This window comes from Eupeodes corollae, chromosome 1 (genome assembly GCF_945859685.1).
Source record: "Eupeodes corollae chromosome 1, idEupCoro1.1, whole genome shotgun sequence".
Taxonomy (NCBI): Eukaryota; Metazoa; Arthropoda; class Insecta; order Diptera; family Syrphidae; genus Eupeodes; species Eupeodes corollae.
The window spans coordinates 273,196-289,599 of record NC_079147.1 but is presented as its reverse complement, the minus strand read 5'-3'; the positions used below and the strand labels follow the sequence as shown (position 1 = coordinate 289,599).

The window sequence follows — 16,404 nt, the reverse complement described above, 5'->3', positions numbered from 1 at the left end:
AAATTTTTTTTTTTTGTTCAACTTTTTTTATTGCAGCGATAAGATTAAAAGTCAAATACTTCAGTTGAAGCTTGATACCTTAAATTGTATCGATCTTTTCTATTTTCTAAACATTTGCAAGTTAAAATTATATTTTCCACCTTCTTAATATTATGTCAAGAAAATGCTTTGCAATAATACACACAGAGTAACACAATAAGTGAAACAACTTTACGTAAGTGATTCTTATTCAGAAACAAAATTTCAAAGGATAACTTACAAAACGAACGCAAACTAAAGAAACAGAGCTGCATATCAGCATGTCATAATTGGGTTCAATAGGATTCATGACGGGCTCAGGATAGGTACATTTGCATTAACATTAATCGATCTTACCACGATGAATAGCTCAATTTCTTTGCTAATGCGAATTCCACAGCACTGCACTGTACCAAAAAATATCTCTCATTCAATTGTCTTCAAACCGTTCTACGTTTGGCGAGAGCAGACAAAATCTCGACCTTTGATTGACATAGCACCATAGGTATGAGACGTATTCTCCAAGACAAGGATGTTCAAGTAGTGAAGTAGGTTTATGTAATTAAATCGTGCGAATTAAATATCTCAAAAAACAGCTCGATTTTGAAGTACCATTTAAACAAAGGCATCGACAACCTTCATGAAAATATAGTTCGATTGCAACTAACAAAAACTTATTCACCATATTCGTTACCATGGTATCACATGTGAATGACCTGAATCTGCCAAAATTGCAATCATGTCGGTATACGTGCCTGGAAAGTTGAGACTTAAAGGTATTTTTAGAATTTTGGCAATTAACATTTATTCCTGGAGATTTATTGAATGTAGATTTGTAGATAATAACAAGGTCTTGAGTGGAATCGGCTAAGGTGATTAGAATTGTCAAAATTCATTGTTTCTATGGTGAAATTTTACATTGATTCTTATAAAATATCTATACAAAAGTACGAAATTAGCTGTGTTTGAATAACATTCTTACATTTCTTGTTTTTTTGAATGTCGTAAGCTTTGATGGATACCACAAGAATGTTTTCTTTAAGCAAAAATGCTAACAAAGAGAATGTTCCAGTAGTTTCTAGAAGCGTCTGGTAGCTCTATTCGGAATGAATATATTTATTTGAAAATGACATTTTTGTTGTGACATCTTTTCAGATATCAATTACATTATGACCTTACATTGTTCAAATTCGATTATTTATACTGTTGCTTATTAACAATCACCTTACCCTGGAGATTTCCTCAATGGTCATTTTAACTTTTCGAGTTTTTACTCCTTTCGTCTAAAATAAAATAAAAACTTAATCGCACCACTTTTTTGTAACTCAGTATTCTAAAAATGTTAAATTTGCTTTGAATCCAACTTCCTAAATTCTCTTCAAAATATGTCAAGAAATTAAAGCAACTGTATTTAATAGGTGAAAAATAAAAAAAACAATCATGCAAGTGTTTAATATGTATTACTTTTAAATAATTAATCTGTAGTTAAAATAAATTGAGTCACCCTAATGTATTTACACATGTGTATACATAGTTAAAGATATATTCTATACATAAATAATTGTTTTACATTCGTTGCCTTACGTGTAGAATTTGATGGTGCCAACAGCTGATACCATTTGCTTGGAATATTTCCTGAAGCTGTTAATAAAGCGTAGCCTCCCAATATTGCTGGTTGGTACCTCTGGATGTGGCAAGGGTGCTATTCTTAGGGACATTTTCAACGAGACAACTTCGGGGAGGCAAACTTCGCACCAGGAACGAATCTTACAAACAACATATTTCAACTTCTACACAACTTCGGAAATGTTCCAAAGGGTCCTCGACAAACCACTTGAAAAGAAGTCTGGTAGATGTTATGGGCCGAATGCAAACAAGCACTTGATTTACTACATAAATGACCTGAATATGCCAGAAGTTGATGCATATGGTACTGTCCAGCCCCACACAATTATACGGCAGTTTATGGACTACCGGCAATGGTATGACCGCAGTCGTCTTGCCTTGAAGGACATTCGGAATTGCCAATTTGTTGCCTCCATGAACCCCACAGCTGGCTCCTTTACCATAGATCCCAGGCTTCAACGCCACTTCTGTGTTTTTTCTGTGCAAACACCAAATGAAGCAGCGCTTAATAGAATTTACTCAACCATCTTCAGTCATCATCTCGACAACCCACTTAATGGATTCTCCAAAGAATTAAGATCGTTCAGCTCACTTTTGGTTAACGTGAGCGTGTGTTTGCAATGTCGTGTTGAAAATGCTTTTCTCCCAACCGCATTAAAGTTTCACTACATCTTTAATTTACATGACATGACTAACATCTACCAGGGTCTTGCGAACTGCTTGGGAGCCACCTGCACAAAACCAATTGAATTAGTGCGTCTCTATGTGCATGAGGCATTCCGCGTGTATCATGACAGATTTGTGGACCAACATGACATAAGGGCGTTTGATGTCATTATCAGAGATGTCCTCAAAAAGAATTTTGAAGATTTTGACGAGGAATTTGTGTTTGCACAGCCCCTTATTTATAGCCATTTTGGGCAATCTTTAGTGGACCAGAAATATCTACCCATTTCAACCTGGGATGCACTCTACCAATTACTGAACGAAGCTAAGGCGAGTTACAACGAATCAGTAGGATATATTAACCTAGTTCTGTTTGAGGATGCTATGTTGCATGTTTGCAGGTAAGTCTGCAATTTTAAATAATTACCTACATATATAAATAGAATCAGTATAGATTTTAAGAACCTTAATATTTTCTTGTCTTAGGAGGAAATTACTAAATGAAGGTAAATGTTTTAATTTGTAGGGAAAGAAATCTCGGGTTGGTTCTTCTGTTTATAATTTGTAAAAGTTGTACAATAGGTAATAACTTTGATAGAAACAACTCATGCTAATATTCTTAATATGTAGATGAGGACTTAGCCCATGCAAAAAGTGAAAGTGCTACATACATACTTACATCTTTTAAACGCAGATTGATGGACGATCATATTCTAGTGGACTTACAATTTTTTAAACAAATTATGTAGTTGTTTTTATTTTACAAATTAAAATTTTTAATTCTACAAGGTGCATATTTTATCCGAAATATTGTGCGTAATAGATCTTCCACTTTCCTTTAATAATCTGAGAGTGCCTGAAGTTACCTGAACAACTCAAATGCATTTCATGAATTTTTATTTAAGTGACATATGACCAAAAGTTTGATTTTTCTTTACAAAATCGTTATCGCTTTTTTGGTCGGTCGTACAATCATTGAATACATTCATTCCATAATTTCTTGACATGTGTCTAAAAATCTCAAAATTTTATATTTTTGATTAATCTATATATTCCGTACTTACGTAACAAGGAGCCACTTAGACAACATGTCGAAAACAGAAAAATTACACAAAGGGGAGCTTAATTTACACAAATTTCTGAACTTTTTGGTTCTTATGGATCATTTTCTGTAATGGATCCTCCTGTTACTGTAAGTTCATGATTTTTATACTACTACTGGTTAATTTTTGAAACCTATTTAAGCATTATACCAGACTTAGTTTTCCTGTTGTTTCTTCATTCAAAACAATAAAACTAGGTTCGATTGCATTTTGTAAGTAATAATCTTTCGGATTTTTAATTTAACAAAATCTTACCTGACAGTTCAAACATTTTTAATTGTAATTAAAGTCTTGTTTTGAAAGTTGCACCGTCTTGTTAAAAACGATGTCTAACCGATGAATTTTAAAAACAAAACGAGGCTCTTACTATGGCAGCTCCTTCTTTCCGAAATATGGACCAATGACGCCAACCCAACATAGCAGCGTGTAAACCGCACTAAGCAGTCAATGTAATGTGATTCACTATAGGGATATTAATCACTAATGCCTTTAACTTTGTATATGAAAACCACAAATAATCATATATGTATAAACATTTATGAATATATACAGACTATTTGTGATACTAGTCTCATGAGCAGAAACTTTTAGTGCGACCACAAGCCACATTTTTGGCGTTGGTGTCGCGAAGTGGAGATATTTACCAGAGAGAGAGGAAAATAGTATTTTTATTCCCATAAGCAGAAAGCAGAGTAATAGAGATAACTACTTTATCAGCCAAAATTTCCTTCATTCCATTTGATTCCATCTTTTTATATGTTTTCATATACAGAGCTTCCATACAAAGGTCCTTGAATGTTGTTTTTGTTATTTGAATCAATCCAATTTTATATGAAAAACGGAAAATTAAAACAATAACCTTGTGTATTTCATATATTTTTCATATATGTACAAAGACATAATGACTTTATATTGATAAAGGGATGAAATAAATACTTGCACGCTTACATCAGCTGTTAACGTTACAAAGCTTGAACATGAACCATTTCGTTCGAAACAAAAGCTTTTTTAAGAAGTGAGTATCTAAAGCTTTCAACAATTGTGGATTGTATGTGGAAGTTGTGGTACATACTAAAATTCCAGATTCCATTTCCCGAAAAAAATGTAGTAATAGTAGCTTTGTATATGAAAACCATAGTACCACAGATAATAAATTTATTTATTATTATATTTATTATCTGTGATAGTACTCTCATGGTGGAAGTCGAATAGGGCGGCATCTACATAATTTTTGTGGAACGTCTAGCGAAGGCATTAATGGAGAAATCGATTGCAGTCGGGAGACTTATAAATGCTATAATTTGCAATAGAGAAAGACTATAGTGAACTAACGAAAGTCTGAGTGCGAGGGGAATACACATTTGTTTGTTTGTGTTTGGTTGTATTTTTACATACGCAAAACGGTAGACTTTCTGTACAAAGATGATAAGACAAAAGCAGGTGAATTGCGATTCCTTGGAGAAATTTTATATTTTGATTGAGATTTTATATTTTTGATGATTTGAGAATTGTATTAGGGAATTATAAGTTGAACTATTATAGGCAAGCACATAATCGCCTAATCCTTTCTTATAGTTTGTTTTCAAATCGAGCATAAAGAAGTTTAAATCTTCAAAGTCTTAGAACGATGTTTTTTTTAATAAACAAATTTGTTGATTGATACTAAATGCAATTGAAAAGCTGGTTACACAATTATTGACAAATGACAATTTATAGCGAAATAAAATATTTTGATGCATGTTAAATTTTGTACACATATAAAAATATAGTAAACAAACCTACCTACTATCGCATAATTTAAAGAAATTTTAGCTTGCAGGCATTTATTATAATCTATCTACAATAGTAAGTTCTCAAGAATGTAAGGAAATGCTTTCTTTTATTTTAGTAAACCTAACCTGGGCCATTTTTAAACTTACATAAACTTTGTTTAGATCTTTATTTTTAGAGAAATATTACACTTTGTAATTGTAATTGCCTACATGCTTTAATTTATAACATAGGTGTATAGTGTATCTATATTAAATAAGCAATAATGAAAACAATACCTACAAAATCTTTTTCAAGGAAAATACGTCAAATCATGTCCGGGAATGTCCGAAATGACCGTTCACGAAATGACGATTTCAAATAAGAGCACCCTTTGATTATACGGCGGCCATCTTAAATAAGATCTGACTTTGCCAATAGGAACATATTCGACAATGCTTTGATATTGTTCTCTTCCTCGACTCACGTTTGACACCGAATGGCTCGATTTACTTAAAATTATTTTTGATCGACTATCTATATGTTCACTGAAATGACTTGTGCGGTATTGAACAAAGTATTTTTGCATTTTTATAGTTAAAAATAAATAATCTTTTAGTATCAGCTCTAAAACTACATAGTATAAAAAATACGGTGTATTGAGTAATGAACGGGGTTAAATACCTTAAATTTTTCAATTATATTTTGGACTTGTTGTTGAAGATTGTAAATCAAGGCGCGTTCCCGAAATGATTTTCTATGCGTGTATATTGATATTGATTTAATGGTATGCCAGAATTTAAATTTACAAAACACAAACAAAAAACGTAATTAAGTATTACTAAAACCTTTTTTTTTTAATTTCAAAATGAGTTTTTATTTTTAAAGAAAGAACCAATAAATGAAAAAGTTAGAAGATAATCACGACGTAGATGAGCTTGGGGTTGAGTATTCTTTTAAATAAATTATCATGGAAAGAGAGAGGCAAATCTGTTAACTCAAGCGCTTAAGTTAGGATACCCTTATTTGTCTATTTATATCGAAGACTGTATCGTCTTCGTTATAGCTGTCGTCTTTGATAGCGATCGGAAGTGGTGTCAGTTCCTGAGTGGTACGCTCTCCATGAACACCATACTTTCTTTCTGCTCGAGAAAGTCGCATCCTGTTAATCTTAATCAATATGAATAGAATTCCAGCAGTACTCAGTCCGATGAAGAAGTAAGATCCCATCTTGAAAGACTCCGGAATGTCGCCTTCGTTTGGATATGGTTGGAAGATCATTTTGGAGCTATTTTTAGTAATATTAACAGAATGAACATTATTTTGTATGGATTTCGATGACGAGTTATTGGTCTGACTTGATATATTTTTTGAAATTTGTTTCATGGAATTTGTGTCATTGCTCGGCAGAGAATCACATAGTTTTATCTTTGTGTATGAAAACTATAGTACTCTCATGAGCAAAACTTTTTAGGGCGACCGGATGCCGAGTCGTTGGCGGTAGCTTTGTATATGAAAGGTTTTATCACCAAATGTGTCAAAACAAAAGAAATCAATTTCAAATGCGTCATTTCTGCTAAGTGAGAAACTGCTTATTATTTGACTTTCTATGGAATTGTTTTATCTGGTTAACAAGTTTAATGCAAATGCAATATTTAAACTAACTAACTACTTACATACATTCTTCGGACGCTCTAAACAAAGAGAATGTTATCTCTTGGTTTAAATTTAATCGGTTCCGTCAAAGGAGACGACCAAATTTTGGACCCCGGGCATTACTAATGAAGTTGCTATCAAATGAAAGGTGAGGCTCAGAACTTTATGTCTGCCAAGTATTTTCCAATCGTTAGTTGTGTTTTTGAATTAATTTAGTACTAATTTGTTTAAAATAGAAACATATTTTACTTCTTATTTAAAGAAACAGATTTAACACACGTAGGCAAATAATTTTGAATGAACGAATAAATTTATTAATGTGTTTAATGCAACAAAATATTATTAATTATCTAGAATTAACTTCTGGAAAATCCAGTATTCAAATAACTAAGTGAAAAAGTAAAATCAAATTTTTTTTTACAGAATCAACCGAATTTTAGAAAACTCTGGCAATGCACTCCTGGTTGGCGTTGGAGGTTCGGGCAAACAAACACTTGCCCAACTTGCTTCATTTATATCGGCACTAAGTGTGTTTCAAATGCAAATAAAAAGGGGTTATGGGCTGCAAGACATGAGAGAAGATATCGCAAGTCTTTATATTAAAGTTGGCTTGAAAAATGTCACTTCTGTTTTCTTAATATCTGATGCTCAAATTCCAAATGAAGCCTTATTAACACTTTGTAACGACATGCTTGCATCAGGAGATATTCCGCAGCTTTTTAGTGAAGACCAGATTGAAATAATATACAACGGAATACGCAATGAAGTGAAACAAAGCGGGCAGACGGATACGAAGGATAATTGCTGGCGTTTTTTCATTAACAAAGTTCGCCGAATGCTGAAGATGGTCCTTAGTTTTTCGCCTGTAGGCCCGACATTAAGAATAAGAGTCAGGAAATTTCGAGCAATTTTAAGTAGAACCTGCATCGACTGGTTTCACGAGTGGCCAACTACGGCATTACAGTCCGTATCAAAGAAATTTTTATCAGAAATCGATATGGCCTTGCCGGTAAATAAAAGATATCAAAAATTATTTAGTTATTTCAATATGTTTCAGTATATTATGTTTTATTAGTTATACCGCAAGAAGTTAGTAAATACATTAAACTCAGATAAGTGTCTCACCTTAAAATCCCCGTTTTAATGGTATTTGAGTGCACATAACGCATATCTCTATATTATATAAAATTTATATAAAATTGGTAACGGAAAAACATTTAGTTAATGTTATTTAAAACGTATTACTTTTTGCATTTTTTAGCTATAATTTCAAAAGTGTAAAACAAATCCTTAGAATTATAGTTCTCACAAATTTAAGGTACACCAATTCTAGTTTTGGTGCCCTGAATTCAATATATCAATATTATCTGTGCTGATAAGTTTCCATCCGTGCCCGTCTGTCGGTTTTGTTAAAACTTTAACAATTTTATTTTAGTATGTTCATAATAATCAAAAACAGTTTCTTATAAATTCTTTGTTGTTTTTATAGGTTTCTGTGTTTTGCAAAAAAAAAGTTGTCAATTGAATTTACCTGTTTGTTCCCTTCAATGTTGGCCTAAAAACTATTTTTATCAATTTTAACAGAATTTTTTGTAAGTTTTTATTATTAAAATAATAACATTATCTTACCTTAAAAACGATATTTTGCTATTAAAAAAAATAATCTTGAAGTCAATCACGAAGTATTCGAATCGAGCATCAGTTTTTACCAATTGTGCGCAGTATTTTTTGATAATTCTAATTTTTTATAAACAATTATTATTGGATTTTTTAAAAACTGTAATACTCGTTAAAAATATTATTTTTATTAGATACAATTGTTTTGAAGGCACTATCATATCTGAATCGAAAATCAATTAGGTACTACCAACTTTTAGTACAGATGATATAAGTTTTATTTTGTAACTGTTACTTGGATGAATCATGTTGATTCAAAACAAAAACCTTAATTGAATTGAATTTTCAAAATTTACGAAATTGGTATCACGTCACTTTATACAATAGAACTATTCATTAAAGAAACTGTCGTTATTGGTTTATATGATATTTGAGGTCAACAAAAGATTTCACTTTTTTTTAAATTGCCAGGTACTTGAACACAGAAAATTAATTTGAGATTAATATCTTGACTAGTTAGGCCCTAGTTCAGACAGGACTGTAGCGCCACCATACAACAAAACCTTTACTATTTCCAGAGATATGGACGACGATAAATAGTATCTCAAGTAGTTCAAGCAGGGGGAGGGTTGCAGGAGGCATAATTCACTGTTTTTTAATACTAATACTCTTTGCTATACGTGTATTTAAACAGGCAAACATAGTTGGACCTATTGCCCACTTTATGGCATACGTTCACGGAACAGTGAATCAAATTTCGAAAATCTACCTCCAGAATGAAAAACGATTCAACTATACCACCCCGAAAACATTTTTGGAATACATCTTCTTATATCGTAAGCTTTTGCTTGAAAAAAATAGTGAGCATTGTTGTCGTATTAAAAGACTCGAGAGTGGAATGTCTAAGCTAGCCAAATGTGCTCGCCAAGTAGATTCCTTGAAGGTAAGTTGCTGAATTTGCATGCAAATTGGAAGAGGAGGGAATATGAGTTTTTGTTTACTTAATTATTTTTATAATAGTAAAATAATTTAGTTTCCTTAGCACTGAATACGAATTTTTTTATTTTTCTTTCGCAAAACATTCGCAATACTTGTAGAAATGTAGACCTCGCAAGTCATACATTGAAAAATGTCATCCGAAAATTCCTTGATCGTTGGAATCAAATTTTTATTTTTTTGAAAAAGGAATTTTTAACAACGTTCCAAAAGTGTTCATACTCAAAAACATTTTCCATCTTCTTCGATTTTCTTAATTTTCTTATGTCTGCTAACTTTTTGTGTAATGATTTCACAAACAGTTTCTTCGTCAAAGCTTAGTAATATTGAAATACTTTATTGGATGCATTTTTTCAAATTACAATTAATTAATATTTCTCATTATGTAAACGTTTTCTATAATGAAACAAAATATGATGGCTTCATGCACTCAATTAATTGTGTTCATAAACGTATGAAAGCATATTTCGGGTAGGACAATTGCAATAAAGTCTGTAGTTCAAACTTAGCCTAATTTTACAAGCCTTTTTCTTAAATTTCTTAATCAAATTGAAATTTTATACTACTAGTTACTATTTAACAAAAATGTATCGCTGTAAGTATATTATTGAGTCAAAATTATAATTCAATAATAGTAGCACAATATTTTGTAATATGTTAAAATAGTGTAATTTAATAGATCTTTATTATTTTCTAATATATTAATGATGTTTAGCTATACATTCTATTTTGTTATACACTTTTTGCGATCAAATATAGTACAATTTTTTTAAGGACCAACTAGCAATTCAAGAAGTTCAACTTAATTCAAAAAACTTAGCAGCTGATAAACTGATTGTTATCATTACCGATGAAAGTAATAAAGTTCAAAAAGAACAACTAATCGCATCAGAAGAGGAAAGACGTGTGCGAATAATTGAGGAAGACGTTTCAATTAAAACACAAATGTTCGAAGAAGATTTGCGTAAAGCTGAGCCCGCCCTAGTTGCAGCACAGGCTGCGCTTAACACTCTTAATAAAAATAATATAACTGAATTGAAGTCATTTGGTTCCCCTCCCAAAGCTGTGGTAAACGTCTGCGCAGCAGTTATGGTGCTTTTAGCAGTAAATGGAAGAGTGCCACGCGATCGTAGCTGGAAATCAGCCAAGTTGATGATGGTTCGAGTTGACCAATTCTTGAATGATTTGGTTAATTATGATAGAGATAATATACACCCAAATATTATTGAAACCTTACAAGACTATTTGAAGGTGAATGAAAGTAATAAGTGAATCACGTAGGGAACCTAATTATTATATTATTTCAGGACCCTGAGTTTAATCCAGAAAAGATTGTTCAAAAATCAGTTGCAGCTGCAGGACTTTGTGCTTGGGTTATTAATTTGCACCGATACCATCAAATTTTTCTAATTGTTGGCCCTAAGCAGAAAGCTCTTCACAACTCACAAAGTGAACTCAAATCCGCTAGAGAACGTCTTAAGTATTTGAAAACAAAAATTTCAAATCTAGAACAAAAACTACACGATATTCAATCGGAATTTGAAGAGGCTGTAGTACAAAAGCAAAAATGCCAAAATGAGGCAGATAGAACTGCATTTACAATTGATTTAGCGCATAGACTTGTGAATGGTCTTTCTAGTGAAAATATTCGATGGAAGGAATCGGTGTTGAGGTAACAGAACTCATTTGAATGCTATGTTTTATACATTATCTTTTGTTTATAAAGTGTATTGTTTACAAATTATTATACAAAACATAAACAAGTCGCTAAAATAAAAAAATACTCGGACCTTCAATATTTGCCAAACTTTTTTTGTTTTCAAAGCACGCGCCCTCTATTGGTGTCCACTTCTATTTGTAAATTATAAACGATACTAATAAAGATGATAATTTGTACAAGGAAAACCTATCTATATGAAAGGATTTTAAGGTATTAAATATTATAAAATAAGAGTTTATTTTTAAGGTGAAATACCCTCATCTTTTACGTTGAAACTGTTAACTCTGAATGTGGCAATGTGCTATGAAACATTTTAATGAGACCCAATCAATATCCGTCAAATGTCTTAAAATATTTCACATCGCTTTCCGTTTATTTGATAAGAAAAAATTTGTATGTTTTATTTTTCAATACGAACTTGAAATTTGTCGAAAGATTCAAATGTGGAATGAAAGTGTTAAGTTTATATTGTAAAGACAAATTTTGGAATCTCCGAAAGAGGTCGTAAAAAGTACCTGTTTTTTTTGTATCACATACGAGTAAATAGGGACAAGATATAAATTTACCTACAAGCGTGTTTTAAATCAGATAAAAGGATACTCTGATTGTTTGGGAGCTTCGTACGAGTAATAAATATAATATATATATATAAATAAGATATAATTAAGAAGTATGAGTACAGTAAGGGTCTAACCAAGCCAAGGGTCTATACCTTGCCAGAAAAATTAGAATAAATAAAAAATTGAAATTTTGTATACAACTCCTTCAAGGACCCAGATAGGTATGGAAAAAACCACAAAGGAAGAGTCATAAAATCCACGTCATTTTAGAAAAGGGTGCGATAGTGAGAATTTCTTCAAATTTGACGCTTTCCATTAGTAAAATCAAGGCATAATTTGGGGTAAATGCTAGAAGATCGACTGTTGCTCGGGTGATACAGGAGGCAGACCATATACGATACCAACAAATGAAGAAAAAACCACCAAAACTTAATTTTGCAACAAATCACATGAGGTGAAATCGAGCTTGGCATACTGTCGATAAACAAAATGTATTTGGTCGGACCTGATGGATATAGCTGCTTTTTCCTTGATTTAGGAAAGGAACGAATCTATTTTGAAAAACGGCACAGCAAAGGAAGCGGTGTAATGGTATGGGGAGCAATCATCTTTTATACGAGACCGTGCACTTGATGGTCCACATATGTATTCTTCTGACCTGAACATCATGGGGATAGCTTTCAAGAAAAATCTACCAAAAAATGGTTTTGGGACAATATTTCGCTCAATTTACTGACTTCACTCCATGAATCCGCACATCACATGTGACTTAAAGTGATTCAGAAACCAGGGGCAGCACACATTACTAAAAATTATTTTATTTCATTCAATAACACAAAATGCCGTCGACACAGTGGGAGCTTGGACCGAAAAATGGCGTATCAAACTCAATGAAACAAAATCTTCACATATAAACTTTGCAAATAAAAAGATAAACAATATTCCAATAATCATTAATAATCAAGCTGTACCTGCGCCAATGCGGCCAAATACCTTGGAATGACTTTGGATGCAAAGCTTAAGTGGAAAGAGCACATCAAAAAGAAAAGAGAAGAACTAAACTTAAAATATAGGAAAATGTACTGGTTGCTTGGTAACAACTCTGATTTATCAATCCAAAACAAAATAATGCTGTATAATCAAGTACTAAAGCCTGTTTGGACCTATGGAATCCAATAATGGGACTGTACAAAGAAAACAAATACCGAAATCATCCGAAAATTCCAAAACAAAGTCCTTCGTGGAATAGTTAATGCACCTTGGTACATAAGAAATACCGATCTACAACGTGACTTACAAATAGAAATGGTTACAGAAGTTGTTAAAAAATTCGCTGTGTCGCACAACCAGAGACTGCAAAGTCATACTAATTCTGAAATGGAGTCCGTCTTGAATATAAGAAACCACATTCGGAGATTAAGAAGAACCAAGAGCTTATGGTCTAAAAAAACATGGGAAAGTATTAAAAGTTTAAATTTCTCCCAAAGTGATTGTATAAAATTAAGAAAGAAAAATCGGAAGTCGATCCTTCAAGATTGGTCCTGATGAAGAGGTGGTTTTAGTGGTTAAAAGTCCCACACTACTTGGTGTCGAATACTGCCAAGTGTCTTTTGAAGATTTCCTCCTGTCAAAAAAAAAAATATTCAATAACACCAGTATTTACCTTAACTATAGGTTTTTTTTTATTTTAAAGGTTATTCCAGGAAAATTTAAATCTTGTCCATATTCATGTGGCACAAAAAAAACAGGCACTTTGTATGACCTTCTTCGGAAAAACCACCGTAAAACTTGAGTTTATCAACTTAATCCAAAAATTTGTGTGTTTCAATATAAACTTAATACATACTTTATATTCATTCCACATTTGTTTTATCTCCAAAAAACCTAAATGTAAAACTATAGTCAAGTAAAAACGAAAAAAGCTTGTCCCTATTCATGTGACACGAAGTGTACATTTATATGAATTAATAAAATAAATATGAGTGCAATAAATACATGTTCAAGAGTGTTCGCTGCGGCGTATACGTTCTTTCTTATTAATATTATTGATATAATTTTTTTATTGATTTATTTACATGTACCCTTTTTGAACCTTCCGTAAAAAAAATCTTTAATTGATAAATTTAAAATAGAAGAGGCTCATGTCTTATTCCTTAATTAATAAAACGAAATGTTTGGTGAATAACTTGTACTTATAGTTAAACCACCAAAAAACTCCATTTGTTTTGAAATTAGAAAATATACACTATTATAGTTTTGAATAATTACATACTGAGTTTTCATAGCGAAGCACATAATTTGAACTATTGGTCAAGAGAGAAACTAAAAATATTAATAGCGATTTTGGTTAAAGAATTATTTTAAAAATAATATTTTGTATAGGTAGCCATGATTAAAATTAATAAATTAGGTGGTGCTACAGTTCATAGAAAATAAGGACCTAGTAGCTCACAATCATTCTTATGTGTGGGTCATATCAGGGATGGAGGGGACTTAAAGTTTATGTGTCGCATCCAAACGACTAAGAAACAACTTTTCATAACAAGAATTAGTCTTAGAGGATTTCTCAGTTCCTTGCAAGAGGCAGTACCCTTGAAGGAAAGAAAACCTCTTGGGCGACAGTCCTACGCAATAAACATCATGCGACTGCTAACCAGTATGGTGTTGTCAATATTTTGTTTTGAAATATGTTTATTATTTTAATTATAAAAACAAAACAATTGATATACTATAGCGCCAAATAGACAAAAATGATTCTCTCAATTATTATCAAATTGTCTTTCAAATATCCGCGAAGTTATAATCATTTCTCAAGTTAATGTTTTGTCTCTGTTTGATTAAAATATTATTTTATGACGTTGCTAACTTGTACCGCCTTGTACTTCTCAACTTAATTGAAACGCGACTTACTTAAATCCCAAAACCAATCCTTGGACGCTACTCACGTCATTTTATGTTTTATGATTCTTGCACACAAAATATATTTTATTGTATGACCTAACTAAACATTTCATTATTACAGCCTTAAGGAAAAAATTGAAGCTCTTCCGGGGGATATTCTCTTAATATCATCATTTCTTTCGTATGTTGGAAGTTTTACACGCAGATATAGACTCGAATTACGAGAGCAAATGTGGATGCCTTATTTCAAAAATATTGTGGTATTTTCTTGCCATATGAGAACGATCATTTCTATTTTTAATTTCCTTACACTTTTTTTAAAGCCGAACATTCCACATTCTGTGAATACCGATTTCTTTACATCTTTACACGATGAAGCTCGAACTGCTGTGTGGAACAATCAAGGCTTGCCTATGGATCAAATGTCAACTGAAAATGCAACAATATTAACATACTCTAGTAGATGGCCATTGATGATTGATCCACAACTGTAAGTTAGCTTTTTAATTAGATTGGGAATTGTTCAAGAAAAGCAAATATCTATTCTTTTCTCATGTGTGTATTCTTATCCAAAGGCAAGGTGTAAAGTGGATTAAAAACAAGTTTGGTAGTGATCTGGTCATAATACGTTTGATTCAAAACGGGTATTTGGAAATTTTAGAGAAGTCAATGTGCGCTGGAAATATTGTCCTCATCGAGCAAATTGAGGAAACAATTGATACGGTCCTTGAACCGCTACTAAATCGAACTTTCATAAAAAAAGGACGATACATTAAAATCGGAGACAAGGAAGTAGAGTTCAACTCAAATTTTCGATTAATTTTGCAAACGAAATTAGCTAACCCGCATTACAAACCTGAACTTCAAGCCCAGATGACACTAATTAATTTCACTGTAACTCAAGATGGACTTGAAGAACAACTGCTAGCTGAAGTTGTAAAAATAGAACGTCCGGATTTAGAGAAAATGAAAATTCAGGTTACTATCCAGCAAAATAAGTTTAAAATTTCTCTTAAGGATCTAGAAGATCAACTCTTAGCAAGATTGGCATCCTCAGGTGAAAATGTTCTTGAAGACCATACCCTAGTGCTTAATCTTGAGAATACGAAGAAAACTGTTGAAGAAATTGAAACAAAAGTGACAGAGGCAAATATTACTACAATACAGGTTGATAAGACTCGAAACATTTACCGATCTGCAGCTCAAAGGGCGTCGATATTATTTTTTGTCCTAAGTGATCTTGACAAAATTAACCCAATGTACAAGTTCTCTCTTAAGACATTTATGGTTGTTTTTCGCCGGGCAATAGCTCAAGCAGAAGTCAAGCAAAAAAGCTTAGAGAATCGAGTGGTTTCACTAGTGGACTCTATAACATATCAATGTTTTGTGTACACAATAAGAGGACTCTTCGAACGCGATAAACTCATTTTCACTTTCCATATGATACTACGCATAATGCTTTATTCAAAATCGATTACCAAGGACGAGATTGATTTTTTGTTAAGATATCCTCACGATCTTAATGCCATTTCACCAGTTGAATTTTTGAGTCGCGCATCATGGGGTGGCATACGACATCTTGCAGCAATGGACAATTTCTATGGTATAGACAAAGACGTTGAAAACTATCCAAAGCGTTGGAGAAAATTCCTCGAAAATTGTGTTCCTGAACGAGAAAATTTTCCCGGTGAATGGAAACACAGAAGCCCATCACAAAAGCTTTGCATCATTCGTGCTCTTAGACCTGATCGAATCACACACGCAATAAGGTAAAAAAATATTTGGTTTATTT

At 32.4% G+C, this 16,404-nt stretch overlaps 1 protein-coding gene across 3 annotated transcripts in view; it reads left to right on the top strand.

Moving 5' to 3' along the window:
* The window catches only part of LOC129942510 (dynein beta chain, ciliary), a 64,053-nt gene that overhangs the window by 22,523 nt on the left and 25,126 nt on the right, over window positions 1-16,404 (top strand). For all 3 annotated transcript variants that reach the window (XR_008781049.1, XM_056051492.1, XM_056051491.1), the window contains exons 22-29: window positions 1,609-2,711; window positions 7,242-7,827; window positions 9,130-9,378; window positions 10,206-10,682; window positions 10,739-11,103; window positions 14,734-14,872; window positions 14,936-15,102; window positions 15,188-16,381. Coding sequence is in view for 2 of the 3 variants with exons in the window: in XM_056051492.1 (XP_055907467.1) it covers window positions 1,609-2,711; window positions 7,242-7,827; window positions 9,130-9,378; window positions 10,206-10,682; window positions 10,739-11,103; window positions 14,734-14,872; window positions 14,936-15,102; window positions 15,188-16,381 (4,280 nt within the window). In the remaining variant the exon portion in view is untranslated. The remainder of the gene's footprint in view (window positions 1-1,608; window positions 2,712-7,241; window positions 7,828-9,129; window positions 9,379-10,205; window positions 10,683-10,738; window positions 11,104-14,733; window positions 14,873-14,935; window positions 15,103-15,187; window positions 16,382-16,404) is intronic.